This window comes from Cucumis sativus, chromosome 5, assembly GCF_000004075.3.
Source record: "Cucumis sativus cultivar 9930 chromosome 5, Cucumber_9930_V3, whole genome shotgun sequence".
Lineage (NCBI taxonomy): Eukaryota > Viridiplantae > Streptophyta > Magnoliopsida > Cucurbitales > Cucurbitaceae > Cucumis > Cucumis sativus.
In genome coordinates this window covers 22,501,912-22,521,300 of record NC_026659.2, presented here as the reverse complement: position 1 = coordinate 22,521,300, position 19,389 = coordinate 22,501,912, and the positions used below count along the sequence as shown (strand labels likewise).

The window sequence follows — 19,389 nt, the reverse complement described above, 5'->3', positions numbered from 1 at the left end:
GGAAGTGGATAGCACAAGAGAAATGAGAGAGTGGTAGACGAAATGCATTAATATATATTATTAAACATAACTTTAGGCCTTTCGACGATAGAGTACATTTTACAAATTACTACAAGAAAACTATAAAATGACATACAAAGAAATGAGTCCAGCCTTAGAGTATGATTTCTCATACATTTTTGCTCTCATTTTTACTTATTTGTTGAGGAAAAAATGGTAAGGGAAGAACTCTCTCTCTTTTTGTTATAAGCTCTCATCTAAAACAGAAGGAATGAATTATTAAAGGAAAAATGATTTCATCTCGGGGAACGCCGGTGCAACTAAGGCTCGAGATCCAATAATTAAAGAACTATTTTTTTCATCATGGGACATCTTAGGGTATCATATACCCGAGATCGAATGAATTATAGGCCTAATTCTTTCATCTTGGGGCATCATGTTGCAACTAAGACCTGAGATCATGTATCGTGATCAATTTGAAAGTTAACGTTAAAAAAACAATATAACCCAACAACTCAACCCAATCCATATTTTAAGGGTTGGGTTCGGCTAGTAATACAATTTGGGTTATTCGGGTTGCCAACCCACCAACTCTACAATATGCGTTGGATTGAGAATGTTATACCCCCAATTTTAATACACTATAAACGTGATCAATTTACAAACTCTCTTATTTGGTTTATGGATGTGTGTATTTATGGATATAAAAACAGTTTTAAGTTTAACAAACATTAGGAATGAAAGAAAAAACATACAACTAGACAACTCAACCCAATACATATATGTACTTTTACCTCAAATCTTATTCTCACCCATTTTTGCTAAATTTCCAAGGACAACCTCTATTTTTGCCATTTCTACAAATTTCTCCAATATTTATATGATAGATACAATTTACTTTACGGTGATATTTTGGTAATTTGGCAATCATTTTAAAAATAAATTTCCATAAAAATGAAATCGTAGTCCTCGGCAGTGTTCAGTTGTAGTCCTCGGCAGGAGCAGACTGTTTTCTTGGGGAACTTTCTCTTTGAAGTCCGACGCCATGGATGAACCCATTTCATCCAAAGCCGAAACTCCACTTCCAACTAACTCAGACCAAGGATACTCGGTAAATGGAGACGAACCCATGCCCGACCTTCCTCAGAACCCCGCCGATTCTTCTTCCTCCGACTCTGATTCTGAAGACGACGAATCCAACCAAAACCTTCACCTCCAGTCCCTTCAATCTCAGCTCTCCTCCAATCCCTCCGACTACGATGCTCACGTTCAAGTAATTTTCCTCTTCTTTCTTTAATGCCTTTCTTCCCCATCATTTCTTCACCCATTTCTGCACTTCTAACTTCTAATTTGATTTTGACGCCCTTTCCTGGTTCTTCTACTCTGTCTTTACCATTCCCACTACTTCAGTACATAAAGATTTTGAGGAAAGTTGGTGACATCGACAACCTCAGGAAAGCAAGGGAAGCAATGAGTGAGATATTTCCATTGACCCCTTCAATGTGGCAGGAATGGGCCGAGGACGAAGCATCTATTAGTACTGGGTAATCTCGTCCATTTGTTTCCTCTCTTGGCTGTTATTCTGTTGCTCCCTATATTCATTTCTGTTTCTGTGCCATTCTTAGCATCTTCTGGGTTGGATTTGTTCCTAAGAGAACTGTTAATTTCGAAGTACTAACAAGCTCTTGAAATTTTATAAAAAAGAAAAGTGGATATTGGATTTCTCTTAATCCTTCTCTTGTTGGCAGTTGGCTATTTAACACTGGTTAATTCTGCTCTCAATGCTTTTGCAGACCTGAGGCTCTTGCTGCAATTGAGAGACTATATGAGCGAGGGGTGTTTGATTATCTGGTTTGTATTGTCGTGTCATTTGGAGATTTGCCCTTGGTTTTACGAGGCATGTTACATGTTAGACTGAAGAATGTTAGCATATTACCAATTTTACTTTTGCTGCAAGCATCAATAGTTTCTCCACATATGTCCTTTTATTCTTGAACGTAATGTGAGTTTTGAGACCTCATAGTATAAATCCATAAACTTCATCTATTGTCGAATTTAACCAATTGGATCTTGGGCTTTTACGTCCAAACATTTGTTGTTTTCTTATTTAATTTTATTTTTATTTTCAACAGCTAATTAGTTTCTTTGGGAATAAATATGGTTGTCTTTGAAATTCAGTTTTCTGCCCGAGTTTCTACTTCTAATGCATATAAGGAATCCTTTTAGAGGACAATGGTTTGCTTTGTAATTATGGCTGTTTTATTGAGAATAACGATATTTTGAACTTTGAAGTTGTAGAGGGTGTCATGATGTTTTCATTTTTTGTCTTGTTGATCATGATTACATGAGATGGTTAACTTTTCACTATGTTATGCAGTCAGTTTCTTTTTGGCTTGACTACTTAAATTTCATTCGAGAATATGATCCATTGGTGCAAGATTGTGCAACTTCTGGAATTAAAAAGGTTAGAGATTTATTTGAACGTGCTCTCACAGCCGCTGGTTTGCATTTCACTGAGGCTGAAAAATTATGGGAAGCATATAGAGATTTGGAGAAATCCATATATCAAACCATTGCTGAAACTGATGCTCAGGTTTAAACCTCTTTCCTAATTTCTTTTAATTTTTATGGCGTCTTCCAGTGTTTTACAAAGCCCTTTTGGGCGTGCCTAGGCTTAAGGTGCCAAGGTGAGGCCGACAGAATAAGGCGCGTGCCTTTTGTGAAGCTCCAAGGCTCAAAACCCTGGGCCTTGGGGCTTTTTCTTTATTTTAAAAAAATAGTAATAATTAATGGTTTTCCTTCTTTATTAAGTAAAAGAATCAAATTTACTAAGCCTAAATGCAAATTTCATGTGTTTGGAATCTTTATTTTCCATATTTCCATTTCAAATATGCTTTCTCTTTTTAAGGTAATACTTTTATATGTAGTGTGCCTCACAAAATAAGAGTCTGCGTTTTCATGTGCACCTTACGCCTAAGCTCAAGAGGGTTATTGCGCCTTAGTGCGCCTTGGGTATTTAAAAACACTAGTATCTTCTATGAGGTTTCATTTACGATGTAACTTAGTTATATAACTCAAAGCTAATATAGCCTAGAGCTATGTATTCATGTCATATGCTACATTTTGTGTAATATAGAATAAGGACATCCGAAAAAACAAGCCCCTGAAAGAACCCCACTATATGAAGGGTTTCCAACTAGGTAAAATTCTGCCTAAAGGGTAATTACAAAACACCTTCAAAACCAAAACCTAAAAAGAAACATGAAATTTCACCAAAGACCAAACTTCATAAGGGCCCCTCTTCATCCCTCTGGAAATCCTATTGTTTCTCTTACCCCACAAATCCTAGATTGCACACGCCCCGAAAAACCAAAGGAAACGCCCTTTCTCTTTGAAAGGCGTCTGAAGAAGGAATTCCCCGGTCATCAGACCAACATTCCTTTTTCTTTTGAAAAGGAGACAAACTTCTTTATTAATGATAAAATCTCAAAGAACAAGAGGTATATACATTGAGAAAAATAAAGAAGCATAAAACAAAAAGCCTTAGGGGAATTAGAAGGTGCACCCAGACACCTCAACTAGGCTGACATCCCCTTAGCACCAAAACATCATATCCCATAACTAAGCATGAACTAAGCAAAGAAAATAAAATTAGAAAGTACAAAATATGAAAGTCCAGCAAATTAACATAGGCCAAGACTAGAAAAAAAGACTAAAAAGATGATGTAAAGACAGAAACAAAAGTACAGCTGCTGAGAGAGACAAAAAATGAGGCTGGAAATGATGCTGGGCGGAAATTAAGTGGCTGGATGGGATAGGAAAACTGCCCAATTGAGATAAATATCTTGAATAGAGTAAGCCTCGTACTCCTTGTTCAAGGAAACCCAAGCTGCTGCACTTCTTTATGTAGAGAGAAAGACTTTTGAACACGGTTTTTCTTTGTCATGGAATATCCTCTGATTTCTTTCAAACCACAATTTGGAGAGGATAGCTTTTAGCAAATTTAACCATAATAGTCTTGGCTTCTTGGAGAACGGAGGATACCCTCCATAAGCTGAAGAATATCCTCTGATTTTCGGAGAGGATAGCTTTTAGCAAATTTAACCATAATAGTCTTGGCTTCTTGGAGAACGGAGGATACCCTCCATAAGCTGAAGAATATCCTCTGATTTTCGGAGAGGATAGCTTTTAGCAAATTTAACCATAATAGTCTTGGCTTCTTGGAGAACGGAGGATACCCTCCATAAGCTGAAGAATATCCTCTGATTTTCGGAGAGGATAGCTTTTAGCAAATTTAACCATAATAGTCTTGGCTTCTTGGAGAACGGAGGACCCTCCAGAAGCTGAAGAATTGAGGAGCTAAGAGAGCCATCAAAAACCCAAACAGTGTTGAAGATGGAGAAAAATCTGTTCCAGCAAAAAGAGGCGAAAGGGCAAAATAAGAACAAATGGGCTGAAGTCTCATTAGCTTTCAAACAGAGGGTGCAAACTGAGGGAGGAAAGCACTTGTTGGGGCCTTCTTTTGAAGTATATCAGCACTGTTTAGGGACCCAAAAATCATCACCCAACTCAGAATATTAACTCTCCTGGGGACTGGAGGACTTCCATAAGACTTTAAATAAACGATTATCCAAGAGAGATTTAACCGTAAACCAGCCATGGGGGTCAATACACTAAACCTTGTGATCTTCGAAATCAAGACCTTGTTCATCTAAGAGAAGGGAGAGTAATGATTTAAATTCAACAATTTCAGCATCTTTTAAACTTCTTCTAAATGGTAGGGACCAAGAGAGGGTAGCAAAATCCCAATGATCGGCAACCGAGCCTTGGGGAAGTAAGGCTATTTTGTAAAGCAGGGAAAAAGGCCTTTGAGAGGTGAGGATCCAACCCAGATGTCTGACAAAAACTTGTTCTACTGCCATTACCAAGTTTAGTTAATGCTAGAGATTCCACCGACCTCCACATCTTTGAGATGCTAATCCATGGGCTCTTTAAACTATTTTGAGATGCTAATCCATGGGCTCCTTAAACTATTTTCGGACTTTCCCATTATAGGAGCTATTATCTGTGGGCCTTTTTGGAATTGTTTATCTTCTGCTGTCCTTTTTCTCAACTTTCTGTTTTTGTATTTTATTTGCATTTTTTGGCTGTTTTGTCTCTGGTTAATTTGGAATTTGTAGGTTTTTTGGATGTTGGGATATGATGATGGCGCTATGGGGTGTCAACCTAGTTGAAATGTTCGGGTGTGCCTCCGATCCGGGCCTCCCGTATTAGGCTTCTCTATTACTCTCATTGTATAATTCTCTTATATTCTAAGTTTTATATTAATAAAAAAGCCCGTCTTTGTTTATATAAAAAAAATACTATTAATCAACTGTGATCGAACCAGAGAGTCTTCACCTTTCCAAAAGCTTGTTGCCACGATAGGGAATTTATCTCTGTTGTAGGCAGTCGACTCACTAATCTCGGTTTCATGGTATATGATTTTGCTAGGGTTTTCATAAGAGGATTGTGGCAGCACTAGAATTGGACGGATATACAAGGATTGAAGATAATGATCAATGACGGCTGGCGACCGTGGAAAAACTGGCAGCTCCGACGGTAATAACCGTGGCTGAAGCAAGACTGGTGCAGAACTAATGGCTGCTAGGGTTTCGTCACAATGCTCTGATACCATGTTAAACTGTAAAAAATGAGAGCACCAGGCTTGCTTGGAAAACACTAGAACAGGGAGAAAAGGCCACGATGGAGTCACCTTTTATTATTTTCTCTCACAATGAAAGTTACAAGAGGAGACAACTTTATAGGCTCAAGAATCCCCAATGTAAAAACAAGCAAATAAACTTAGGGTAAACTAAAATACTAAAATACCCTCGGAGGCTATAAACAATCAACAAAGCCCTTTATTTCCAACAGAGATAATGGTGGACGAGTGGGCTAGTGGGAATGGACAACCACCCACGTTCCTTCTATCAATAAGTCCACTCTTTCATGATCTAGTTACCACCTGATACCTTAGGCACTACCTACATTCTCCATAAACTCCCTCGAGCAAGTACCCACTTTCATGAATCACTACTTCGAGTACCACTAACATTTCGAGCAACTACTCTACTCTCCACTATTTAGGTAACTACCCACTCATCCACTATTTTAGCCACACAAATGCTCTTTGGTATGGACAAGCATAGATAAGGCAAATCGCACAAAAAATTGACTGGAGCTAATGGTCTAACAAAAATTATATAGCTATTCTTCTTGAAGCTTGACTTCTTGAGACTGTGTTGTGGAGAAAATGCAAAAAAAGTATTCTTCTTGGAGGAGGGGTTTCTTTTTGAAAGGATAAATGCGTACTCAGTTGATCATGAGTGGAATCCTTGTGTATTTGCTCGCCTTATTTAGGATCATAATGCCAATCAGTAAATCTCTAGAGTAAGGCATGGGGAACTTGTTTGGGAGGATGGGAGTGGGGAAGACAAAGGGGATTCAACTCTTGAATTGGAATGTGACGTCAAAGCCAGTAGACCCCGAGCCTAGGTATTGTTAATCATTTTCTTTTTAAAAAGGAAATGAGTCTCTTTATTGTTTTTTTGAAAAGGAAACAAAAAACGAGTCTCTTTTATTAATATTAATAATGAGACAAAAGCTCAAAGTACAAGAGGATTATACAATGAGCATAAGAACCTAGGGATCAGTAAACGCACCTGGGCATCTCAACCAGGTTGATACCTCCTGAAATATGGGTTTTCGAGATTTCCATTTTGAGGGCATACTCTTTTTACTTTTTTATCCTTTTTTTTCCTCTTGTATATCTAACATAATTGCTCATCTTTATTTGCATTTCATAACTAAAATCAAAACTCTCAACCGTATATATCCCTTTTCTTGGTTATACTGTAGTTATTTTTAAGAAAGATGTTCAAATCCCAATTGATTTTTGTTTTATAAAAAATCTGAAATTAATATAGATTATTTTGTGTGAGATAACTAATATATCAAAATAATATAAACCATATTAATTTAAAAGAAATCAAATTAATTAAAAAAATATGTTATATAAATTCAAATTATATTAAATTAATTATAACTTAATGAATAGGCATAAGAGCATTCTTAGAACATTATATAAATCCAAGACATTCCTGAGTAGAAATCCTACGAAACAAGCACATGTATCTAAATATGCTTAGTTATTTATTTTTTTGGAATGAAGACAAAACTTCTTTATTAATGAGAACTCTAAGTACAAGATAATTATACAAAGAGAGCAATAAAGAAGAAAGAGAAAGGGGACATCTCAACTAGGTTGACACCCCATAGCGGCAATCATCAGATCCCGAGAAAGTAAATCTCAAAGCAAAACAAAACCAATAGAAGAGCAATCTAAAAACAAACAGCCTATTACAAGGGTTCAGAAAAAAAAAACAGAAAATTCAGAAAAAACCCCAAAAAACAATTACAATCTCAAAATAAAATTAAACAAGGTCAAGACTTCAAAGCTTCAAAACTTCGGACAGAGAGAACTGCAATGCAGAGAAAATGAACCAGCAATGGTTAGGCTTGATTAAGAAAGGCATTCCAGTTGAGGTAAATATCTTGAATGGAAAAATTAGTAGACTCCTTTTTTAATGAACACCAATCTAAACCACATTAGCACCTAGAGAGCGATCAGAAGTCCAAACTAAATTGAACAAGGAGAAAATCCTTTTCCAGCCAAAAGAAGAGATGGGATAGAACAAAACAATGTGATAAAGGGTCTCAATAGAAAGAAAATCCTTTTCCAGCCAAGAAAATGTGATAAGAATTCCCCCAGATGACCCCACAGATGCCACAAATTCTAGCCAATAACCTTGGACCTCCACAGTGATTTTATGAAAACTGAATTCAAACTATCTTTCTTAGACTCTTGAATCATGAACACATCTGCAATATTTTTTAATGCTGCACATTTAGAGGAATCATTTAAGCCCCTTGTGATCCATGAGACCATCTTCATTATGGCTGAGAGAATTTTTTAATGCTCAGTTATTTGAAATTTTTTTAGTACATAACAAACATGGTTATTCACAGATACCAAATTGTTGTGATTCTTTGTGTCTACAATTTTGGGGATCTAAAGATTTCAAATGTCTACGTTCCCAAAAAAAAGATTTAAGAGTATAATTACAAGAGGTCTTGGTCTCAAACATCTCTCAATGGCCTTGCGGGATCCCTATAGATTCTATCATTTCTCTGCGTTGCTGTTTCTTTGTATTTCTTTCACTTTCTTTTTGTTTGCTTCTTTTGGAGTTTGTATCTTTTGAGCATTAGTGTGTCTTTTCATCTCTTCAACCTGTTGAAGAAAAATAGAAGTAATAACCAAATGAAGGCAATGGAGTACATATTTTAATTGATTCGTATGGTAGGTTTATTATCTTTTTCATGAATATTTCGAATTATACTCAAGAGCTGCATATTTTTCTGTAGGCAAAGGAAAAACAAGTCCAGCTAATCCGAAGCATTTTCCATCGTCAGCTGTCACTTCCTCTATCTAATATGAGTTCAACACTTGAGGCCTATAAAGCATGGGAGATGGAAGTGAAACAAGAATGCGCTCTTGATACGGAATCTAATTATTCTGATGGGGTTCCCACTCAAGTGGCCACAACTTATCAAAGAGCATTGGATATGTATAATGCCCGTGTTCAACTGGAAGACCAAATATCGAAACAGGATTTAACTGATACTGAAAGACTTCACCAGTACATCGTATGGCACTTGCAATTTGTTCTGCATACCATAATTTTTTGGACTTGATTCATCATAAAGCTTCTCCTTGCCAGTTTTGAATAGAACTTTTTAATTTCTATTTTTCCTCCAGATTTATCTAAAATTTGAACAATCTGCTGGAGATCCAGCAAGGGTCCAAGTTCTGTTTGAGCGTGCAATTGCCGATTTTCCAGTATCGGTTGATCTTTGGCTAGATTATACCTGTTACATGGACAAAACTTTGAAGGTCAGTTTCCTTTCAACTGTGGATATATCTTAAGATATAATTACAATTTATACATGGCATTTGGGTTTTCAGGTGGGCAATATTGTGAGGAACGTTTACTCCAGGGCGACTAGGAATTGTCCATGGATAGGTGATCTTTGGGTTCGATATTTGCTTGCTCTGGAACGTTCTCATGCTTCTGAAGGTGAAATTGCTTCAGTAAGCATCGACGACCATGCCCTTTCTCCAGAGCAGTTTAATTAAGTACAATTTGGTCTGACTTCATTTGACATGATGGTTATTTAACATTTGTCACAAGAAAATCCTCCCTATTTGGGCTTGGCTAACATTGATTTACTTAATGCTGTTGACATGTTTCTTACTGAAGCTTCAGAAGTTTGCCTTGCTTTTATTGGAAAAGTAATTGAGAGCAGTGAAAAAAATTGTAGTAAATAAGGGAAATTTGAGTGCTTTATTCAAGAACTAATTTTATCTTTTTGGCTTTTGTCTTCTGTTTTGGTTCCTCTTCTCTTAGTTTGATCTGATTTGTTTTCCATCATAAATGAAATTGTAGTGGTTAGGTGGATGGCATCTTGCTGCTGTAGTTTGTACCTTCTTCTTTTTATTTATTTATTTTTATTTTCAGTGTGTGAATAGATTGTGTAATAAGTTCTACTCCTACATGATTTGAGATCAGAATCATGTTAGGCCTCCGATATTGCTGAAGTATTTCCAAAAGGGTAGAAAGGGGAGTGCAGGGTGAAATTTAGAATGTGGGAAGGGGTGGGTTGTTTCTTTTTGTTCCTTATTGTCTTGTTTTATTTGGTTAATTATTTTGTACTTCGTGCTTAGTCTCACTCGTTATATCAACGAAGAGGATTGTTTCTGTTTAAGGGGACCATTGAGAGAATATATGGAGTAAGAGTGGTCAGTATATATTTAGTTGTCAGTAGGGTTATGCTGTTTGTAGTAGGAAACTAGTCGTGAGGCGGGAGAGAACCAGCTTTTTGCTATCAGCTGGAGTGTAAGCCTTAGGGCTATCTTTTGATTATCAAATATTAGTAATAGTAAGGGAATACCTTACAAATTATTTTTCTTGATGCACTGTACAGGTCTTTGGGAAGTCTTTGCAGTGCTCATTCTCAACCTTGGATGAGGTATGTAGTTATTTTTCTGGATATCTGCCTAATTATTATTAGTTGTCCTAATGCAATCCATAGGGGTTTTCATATAGTAGGTCTGCGTCTGCAGTACTCCCTCTAAAGGACGGGCTTTTAGTTTTAGGAGGATGAGCTTATATTATCATTATCTTTTATATGATAAGAAATGATTATTTGAATAAGTTGAATGCATTAAGAAAATGGCAACTTCTATCATTGTTTTACTTGGCATTTTCATAAATGTTATGCATGAGACAAATTCACAATCAAGAAGAAAGATTTTAAATTACCATTTCAGTTTGATTTTTTTTTGATAAGAGACCATTTCAGTTTGATGATATTGCATGCTTTACCTTGTTGTAGTACTTGGATTTGTTTCTTACACGAATTGATGGCTTGAGGCGAAGAATCTCATCTGGAGTTCAGCTAGAGGATGCATTGGAATATTCATTGATTAGAGAGACCTTTCAGGTTTTCCATATGTTTCTCCATGTTCTTGGATTTCATTTACTGTGTAAACTGTTGATTACCAATCTGCTTATATTGAATGTCTCCTGTTCTTTTTCCATAGATGGGGATATGGAGATTTATTTTCAATTTGTCTCAATTCTTCTTCGTCTTCTTCTTTTTTAATGACCTTTGTTTTCTTTCAAAAAGAAGTGTGAAGAATGGTAAAGATGATGAAGGATAGTTCTGCTTTTATTTGTTTCTTATTAAAAAAATGCTTTCTTATTTAGTTGGACATTCATATTAACTTATACCTAATGATTTTATTTGTAGCGTGCATCAGATTACTTATCACCACATCTAAAGAATTCAGAAGTTTTGGTGCGTTTGTATGCTTATTGGGCCCGTTTGGAGATAAACATGGGGAAAAATCTAGATTCTGCCCGTGGAGTTTGGGAAAGTTTGCTTAAGATCTGGTTTTCCTCATTGCCTTTTTATGATCTTCCTTGCTTCTAAGTTTCTCCATTATGACACTTTTCTTCTTATTTGTATGCTTATTGCTTCTGGAAGTCATTTGTTTTTCTGTTGCTTCTCCGTTGGCAGTGGCTCATTATCGGCAGCATGGGAGGGTTATATAGCAATGGAAGTTGAGTTGAACCATATAAATAATGCCAGATCCATATATAAGAGATGTTACAGCAAAAGATTTCCAGGGAGTGGTTCAGAGGTAAAATTACTTTGAGTTGCTGACATCTCCATAGACATTCTTTTCCTTTACTAGTTTTGTTGCAAGGTTTATACCTGCTGTCAGTTGGGTAGCGAGTAATACCTCTGGGGCTACCCTCTAAAAAAATTTGGTGTATTTAGTAATTTTAACATGCCTATATTGCTCCTTTTTAATTTTTTATTATATAAATGTCAAAAACACTATTTACCTACTTAAATTTGAGAGAGTAAATTGTTTTTCCTTATTATTAAATATATGCAAAGTTGGTCTTCTTGTATAGGAGAGAGACCTTTTACAAGGAAAGAATAAAAGCAATAATGGATAAATATATGAACAATAATAAGTATATACAAATATAGAAATTCTAACACTCCCCCTCAACATTTTCCAAACTTATTGCCTCTTATGGATGGGTGTTGAGATGTACTGTGTGGCTTGAATCTGGAGGACATTTTTACTTGCATGTTCTGGTGGGTCCGAATCAACAGGGGTGGATATCTTTTGTCATCATGATTAAAGAATTCTGTTCCAGATCAACAAGCAAGGAAGACACGTAGATGAAGGGAGTTGATATGTTAGAATTGCTGTCATTTCCTCAAAAAGTTGCTTCAAAGTATGGCGGTATTGAATTAAATCATCGTTCCCCTACCTCAGCTCTGACAATAGAGAGCACATTTCCAAAGTAGGGTAAGTCATCCTTTTGGGTTCATAAGATCAGTGAGGTGCCCAGAGAAGATTTTAGAAGTTTGTGGATCATTACTCGTCTGTTTGAGTTTAATGATTGGAAGGATATTAAAATAGTGCTGGAGGATCATTTCCATTCCATAATTACCATTAATCCTTTATCTGCAAATAAAGCTATAATTAATCTTCCTTATGCAATCTTGAAGACAAGGTTGAGTTCCCAGGCAAGTGGCAGAGATATGGTCTCTTCCATATATTATTTGCTCAAAACATAGTAAACCCGATGTGGTGAAAGGTTATGGTGGTTGGATCTCTATTAAAAACTTACCATTGGATTATTGGAGTGTTGACGTTAAAGCCACTGGAGGATACTTTGGAGGTCTTGAAAGCATGTCTTTAGAAACCATGAATCGGATTAACTGTTCAGAGACCAAAATAAAGGTCAGGCGAAATCTTTGTGGTTTTCTGCTAGCTACAGTTGAATTACTAGATGCATTTAAAGGCAATATTTTCTTAAATTTCGGGGACATAAAAGCTTTAGAAGCTCCAAAGGCCATTGAAGAAGCTTTGTTCATTAGCGTCTTCAACAATTCGATTGATCTACTTAGGATAGCTTAGACGAAGGAGAAACTCCAAATAGTTGAAACTGAAATGGGCCTTTCTTTCCTCAAAATACTTGAAACCAGGATTTTCGAGGAACCCCTTCGAAGTTTTGATGGAAAAGGAGGCTAGCTGGGCATTGGATCCATCTCATGTTCGCCAAAAATCCCATCATCAAGTGTCAAAGTTGCCGGAGAAACACAAATCAGTCAGTTGTGGAAGTCAAAAAGTCTAATTTATTGAAGATAGAGAAAGTTACGGAAGCGAAAACCATCACCCAATAAGAAATCAATTTAATGGTTCCTTTTTCGGCAGTAGAAGAAAAACTTCCATATGCATTTCTGATTTTCTCATTGCAATATGATGGAGAATATGAATCAAAGACAAAAGAAGAACTGATCATATGATCTGAATCTCCAGAATCAATAATTCACAGAGAAGAATTATCATAAGAGAAGGCTTTAGGATACTTACCAGTGTGAGTCAAAGAAACACAAGAATTATTAGATGACAAATTGGTGGGTGGCAATCTAAGGATTTGACGAGCCTTCTCTGCCAATTTGCCTTCTACAACTCACTCCTGTCCCCAGTCTTGTGAAATTCCTGATCATTTCATGCCAATAGTAGCTGCCTTGGAATTATTATAATATGATTCTTCAGTCGTAAAATGTATTCTTCCAGATTTTGGTACAACTTCAGTCTTTCCGGGTTTTCTCCTTGTGGGTGGCAAGTAAAGCCTCTTTGCTGTTGTTGATATTTTGAAAGTCTTTTTCGAGCTTCCTCTAGTTTTGGACTACTATGGCTTGCTACGAGGCTGCCAGTTGCATCTTCTTGAAGCCTTTAGATTTGAATGGGTTCTTTATGAGAGATCTTTTGTTTTGCTTTATATTTAGATTTCTTTGGTCTGGTTCTTTGAGCTTAAATTTTTCTGTTGATATTTAGCTTTTCAGCTTGTTATCTCTTTTGTTTTGCCTAAGTTTAGCTTTTGTTGTAGTCGTTGACTGAATTCTTCTCCATTATCTTGCTCTTAGTATAACACTCTTGTACTTTGAGCCTAAGTGTCATTTATTCATAATAACTAAAGAGACTTGTCTTCATTTCAATAAAAATTTTAAGGATGTGATGAATTTGCTCGTGACATAACGAACTGAAGATTAACCAAACCAAACCAAAAGTGGTCGAGCCAAACTAGATAAGTCGACCGAACCAAGTTGGAGTAACTGAACAGAGCCGTTACTCCAACGCTTGACGGGTGGAGCATGTGGGCAGTGGCAGGCTGAAAGAGTTTTAGGGTTTTTTGATTTTCAAAAAACTGATTTTTTTTAGGGTTTCAACAACCTGCTCTTATACCCACTTAAATTGTTAAATTGTTTTTCCTTATTATTAAATATATGCAAAGCAGGTTTTCTGATGTAGGAGAAAGACCTTTTACAAATAAGGAAAGAGTAAAAGCAATAGAGGATAAATGTATGAGCAATAATAAGTATATTACAAGTATAGAAATTCTGACATTTTTTAACAAAAAATAAACTGTTCATTGATAGATGATAATATTAGAAAAATACACTTCTACTGAGGACAAGAACACAATTATATTATTCCAATATTAGAACTTTTTTCTTTTACTAGTAAAATGTAGAAAGCTTTCGTTTGGGATCAATTCCTTACAGATTATTCAATACATTTTGGCCTAGATGATACCTTCAATTTTTATACCATCAATTTCTGATTGGAAAAATTGTTCAGGATATTTGCCATTCCTGGTTGCGTTTCGAGAGAGAATTTGGTAGCCTTGAAGATTTTGACCATGCTGTTCGAAAGGTACAGTTTTTTAGCAATTTACCAGCTATATGTTTGTCTGTTTCCTGTAAATTATTGCACGGATCACCAATCAAAACAGAAATTTTCTGTTTCTATTTTGGAGAAAAATCATTCTTTTAGATTTTGGTCCACCATGTTCTTGGGGCAGAATCATTTTTTCTTTTTGTTGATATGGAAAGTTCTCCGAAGTTGAGCATACAAGTACTATGCCTAGTAACCAACTGTATATTTGGATGAAAATTACTTTATCAAGAGGAGTAGAGTATTTACCCAACTGGTCCCATTATTATGAGTTCTTCACAGAATGCAGATTGAATCTATTTCTTTTTTGATTGAACTACAGTGCAATATATTGGAGCTTTAATTAAGGATGGAAAGATTTTTTCAAAAAATATTTATAGAATTTAATGATGATAAAATTTCAATTCAAAGAAGCTTTCCTGGCAGTGACCACCTGACAATTCCTAGTAAATTTGTCTCTCTTCTTAAGTTTGTGGTCTTCAAATGTGTGGAATTCCATCTTCTTTCTCTTCGATTAAATATTAGCTGTTCTATACAATTATCTGTTCTATACAATTATCTGTTTTATACAATTATCTGATCTATACAATTATCTGTTCTATACAATTATCTGTTCTATACAATTATCTGTTCTATACAATTATCTGTTCAGTGTCATGGAATCCTAAAGGTCTTGGGTTTTCTTTAATGGTTGGTTTGGTTGTCCGTTAGTTTTGTGGAAGGTATCAAAGGTTTGTTGTGGTTATCATTTGCTCTTGATATACTGAGATTGTGACCACATCTGCAAAGAATTTTTCTGTATTTAGAGCTTGCCTAGTGCTGATAATTCGATAAACACCATACGCATCAATTACTAGGCTAACACCATATTGACATCTTTTCAGCTTTTTAACTTTTTATTATTATTTCTTTTAGTTTCAGACACGGCTGGGACACTTCTATGGAACTGACAGATTTGGGAAGAAAAAATGTAATAAAACTAACATTTTAAAAGCCCAAATGGCCAGCCCACAGACAGACCATCAACCCCACATTTTTAGGCTTATTATTATTGTCTCTGTCCTTTTCTTTTCCTAAAAAATATCTCCCACAGCCACGATATCCCTCATTTCTCCACACCCAAACCTCCACGCCCAAACGTTCATACCCATACGTTCACACCCAAACATTCACGTTCCCACAGCCACTATACGTTTATATGCGTGACATATATATATATATTTTAAATAACGTGTCCCCATCGGCGCCATGTCTGTATTCGTGCTTCCTACAGCCATGATATTCCTCATTTCTCCACGCCCAAACCTCCACGTCCAAACATTCACACCCAAACATTCATTGCATTATTCTTGTTTCTATCTTATAGTTATTTCTCTCTCCACAGTATTCTTTTAGATTGTATGTTGTTACACCATGGGTGACATTCTCTTTTAGACGATAGCCATACTGAGCTGCCTTCCATATCGTTAAAGGGATCTGTATGCTTTGGTCGGAACTGCTATTTCCTCAGTAAACGGCTGACATGCCCTACTGGTATCCATTGATATTAGTTTCATTCTTCAGAGAAGAGTTAGAATTAGAACTTATACCATTCCAAGGACATTCCTGGTATTAATTGAATTTATATTTATACTTGTAATGCCTCCACCTTGTATAACTTACAAAATTATGAAGACATCTTTAGAATCCTTGTTACTTTACAGTCCATTGTTCATGGGAATCAAGTTTCAAAACGACTTTATTTCTGTCTTATTCGTATTATAAGTCAGTTCTAGAAATTTGAATGCTGTCCCTTTTACCTGGGCAATTGGAGATGAAAATACCATTGATTTCTTATAAATGAGCAGTATTTCTGTATGCCAAGATAGAAGATCAAATGATACATTTTGCAGAAATTTCTATAACAGTCATTTCATTCTAGCTGCAGAAAACTTTAGCCAATATTTATCATTATTTTTGGAACTACCAATTCTATAGTTTGTTTTCTTCAATGAACTAATACATTTTAGTGGATGATTTCTTTATCTTAGGTTAACCCTCGCCTGGAAGAGTTGAAGTCATATAAGTTACAGATTGATGACTCAGAAAATCCTGTAAAGCAGAATGATCGTAGTAAGCGAAAATTGGGTGGAGATGCACCCAATGTAGAGTCTCCTGCTAAGAAACTGAAAGATTCTGCCCATGGGCCGAAGAAGGTTACTGAGAAGGGTAAAGCTCAATTAGAAAACGTAGATGATCAAACCGGAGACATCAGAGGAAGAGTTAAAAAACTTGACGACATAAGTGACCAACAAATGAATGATTCCATTCAAGAAAAGGGAAAAGTATATAATGACCAATGCACTGCATTCATCTCCAACCTCAATCTCAAGGCAAGTTATTACCGAAGTGCTTTCTACTTTAATTCACTCTCTGCAGTCTGCATTTTCGTGGATGAGCACATAGCTTATGCTGCGTCATCACAACTCTGGCAGGTTACCTATGACCACTTACGGGACTTCTTCCAAGATGTTGGTGGAGTAGTTGCAATTCGAATATTGCACGATAAGTTTACTGGAAAATCACGGGTCCATTCTCTTCTTTTCTCCCCATATTTTGTTTCCTCTATTGTTTTGTTATATTTATATATGTGATGTATTTAATTTTACGTGAAATTACGTTAGGAACCAAGGTAGTTATGGGATGCCTTTGTCCCACGTTGGTTAGAATGAGATGATCAATGTGGTACTTAAGTAGCTTGACTCTCCCACCCCAATAGCGGGTTTTTGGGGTGTGGTTCTCTAAGGTGCTTAAGTACTAAACAAATTATTGTTTTTGTATATATTTTTTGAATTGCATACTGATGTAATTATTATCAATTGAAAAGAGAAATATATTACTTGATGTATAGTTCTTATCAATTGCATACTGGGATATTTTTGGTAATTCAGTATGTCTGCTTATAATTTTGATAGAAAATTGTCAAGAATTGGTTGTCTGTATGCTTGAAACGACATGTGTCTTTGTTTGTTTTTAAACAGAGACAAGCCTCTTAAATTATTATTCATAAAAGAGCCTTAAGCTCAAAGAACAAGAGTATTATACTAAGAAGAAGAGAAAAGAGAAAAATTCAGTCTACAGCTACAACAAAAGCTAAAAAACATATTCCAAACAGAGGGATCAGGATTCAAAATACTAAGGAGATCAGGTGTTCTTCAAATGCAGAATTCAAAGATTTCTCCATACAGGACATCTGCCTCAATTGGACTACCTTCATCTGATGAGATTCAATGTAGTTTCCCTCGATTGCCAGTTCAGAATTAGTGCTTCTGTAGTTTGGATGGGCTTTAATATGTATTTTTTCCATTATGTTTTTACTTTTCAGCCTTGCTTTTGTCTACCGTAGGTAGCTTCTATTGTTATTTAGGTTGTTACTTTGGTCTTTTCATGACCTTACTATTGTTTTTGTTCTTTGTATTTTGGATATGATGAGGGTTCTATGGGGTGTCAACCTAGTTGAGATGTTCGGGTGCACCTACTGATCCTCTCTCTCCCCCATTTCTTGGCTTCCCTATTATTCTCATTGTATAGCTCTCTTATACTTTGAGTTTATTAATAGTAAAGAAGCTTGTCTCCTTTAAAAAAAAACAGAGGAGATCAGGCAAAACAAAACCATAACCGTAGAAATCTAAATACAAAGCATAATGGAAAATTCTCTCATAAAGGATTCATTTGAAACTAAAAACTTGCAAAAAGATGCAACCGGCTGCCTCGAATTTGCCTTGCCATATTATTCCAGATTCCAGAGGAATTTTGATAAAATCTTCCACTATTTCAGCATCAGTGTGAAGGATTTACTTGCCACCCACATAAAGGAAAATCCAAGAGAGACTAAAGTTGGTCCAACATTGAGAAGGAATACATTAAATGACTAAAGAATTAAATTAGAATAATTTCACAATCAACAATTATTGATTTTAAATGATCTGGTATTTTGCAAGACTGGAGACAAGAACGTGACTTAGAAGAAATTTGGGTGCAACCAACTTCCCAAAAATTTGTATTAGCCTCTAAAAACAGCTTGGAGCTGCTGAACAAGCTGATGAAAGAGAATGGGCACTATTTTCCTCAAGCAAATTGGGTACTTGATCTTAAAAAATCTTGGCTTTTAAGGAACTTTTGCCAAAATCTTCTTTGATTTTTTCTTTCGAATAAAGTACTTCGGAAAGGGCTTGAGGTAATGTGGGAAGATCTTAACATATTTCTTTCTTTTCAAATTTGCTCTGGAGCTTGACTTTGTCGAGGAATAAAGAGAAGACGAGGAAGGGGAAACTGAAGATGAAGAGTTGAAAGGAGGGGCTTCCGTTGAAATGGGAACCACATTGTCTTTCTTTAGGAAAATATCAGCCGAATTAATTTGAGATTTTAACTTCTTGTTCAAAGGATTGGAGGAAAGAGGATCACTAAAAGCTGGGATGCTGACTGGTTAAGGTGGCTTTCCAGCTGTAAAAGAAGGCACAACTGGTATTTTCTCTTCATTAAAAGTGCCTCTTTAGCTTCCTCTGTCTTGTTCCTTTCAAAACTAAAGTTCTTATTCTCTCTCCTCCTTAAGTGTGGCTCTTCGAATCCAATCGTGTCCACATTGCTTTCCTTGGAGTCTAAATTTAAATTCATGGTTGCTTCAGGGGAGGTATTCTGTGCCAGTGAGGCTAAATTCCGGCAAGCTCCCCAGATCCAAAGCTTCAAAAGGATTTCTTGTATTTGAAGGAAAGTTTTGGACTGATCTTAGATATTCCACCCCCTCCGGGAAGAATGAATCATCAACAACTCCTTCATCTTTCAAAGCTTGGTTTAATCTCTGCCAGTCAAATGGGTTTGAAAAATCCTCAAATGATAAACCGCCCTTAGTTAATGGAAGTGGCTCAATTGGTTCAAAATCACCAAAGTGTAAGAAAAATTCCCTCGATTGAAGTCTG

At 36.0% G+C, this 19,389-nt stretch overlaps 1 protein-coding gene across 3 annotated transcripts in view; it reads left to right on the top strand.

Annotated features, from left to right (window-relative positions):
- Nucleotides 1-966: 966 nt before the first annotated feature.
- The window catches only part of LOC101206935 (squamous cell carcinoma antigen recognized by T-cells 3), a 37,110-nt gene continuing 18,687 nt past the window's right edge, over nt 967-19,389 (top strand). Inside the window, exons 1-14 of one of the 3 annotated variants that reach the window (XM_011657125.2) lie at nt 967-1,273; nt 1,411-1,544; nt 1,794-1,851; nt 2,378-2,593; nt 8,467-8,748; nt 8,861-8,995; nt 9,068-9,193; nt 10,087-10,131; nt 10,498-10,605; nt 10,915-11,057; nt 11,185-11,308; nt 14,339-14,413; nt 16,465-16,806; nt 16,909-17,001. In XM_011657125.2, coding sequence (XP_011655427.1) covers nt 1,046-1,273; nt 1,411-1,544; nt 1,794-1,851; nt 2,378-2,593; nt 8,467-8,748; nt 8,861-8,995; nt 9,068-9,193; nt 10,087-10,131; nt 10,498-10,605; nt 10,915-11,057; nt 11,185-11,308; nt 14,339-14,413; nt 16,465-16,806; nt 16,909-17,001 — 2,109 coding nt within the window. In that variant the 5' untranslated portion in view covers nt 967-1,045. Of the gene's footprint in view, nt 1,274-1,410; nt 1,545-1,793; nt 1,898-2,377; nt 2,594-8,466; nt 8,749-8,860; nt 8,996-9,067; nt 9,194-10,086; nt 10,132-10,497; nt 10,606-10,914; nt 11,058-11,184; nt 11,309-14,338; nt 14,414-16,464; nt 16,807-16,908; nt 17,002-19,389 lie in introns of those variants that run through there. The other 2 variants (XM_004142763.3, XM_031885076.1) reach the window with 2 other exon arrangements.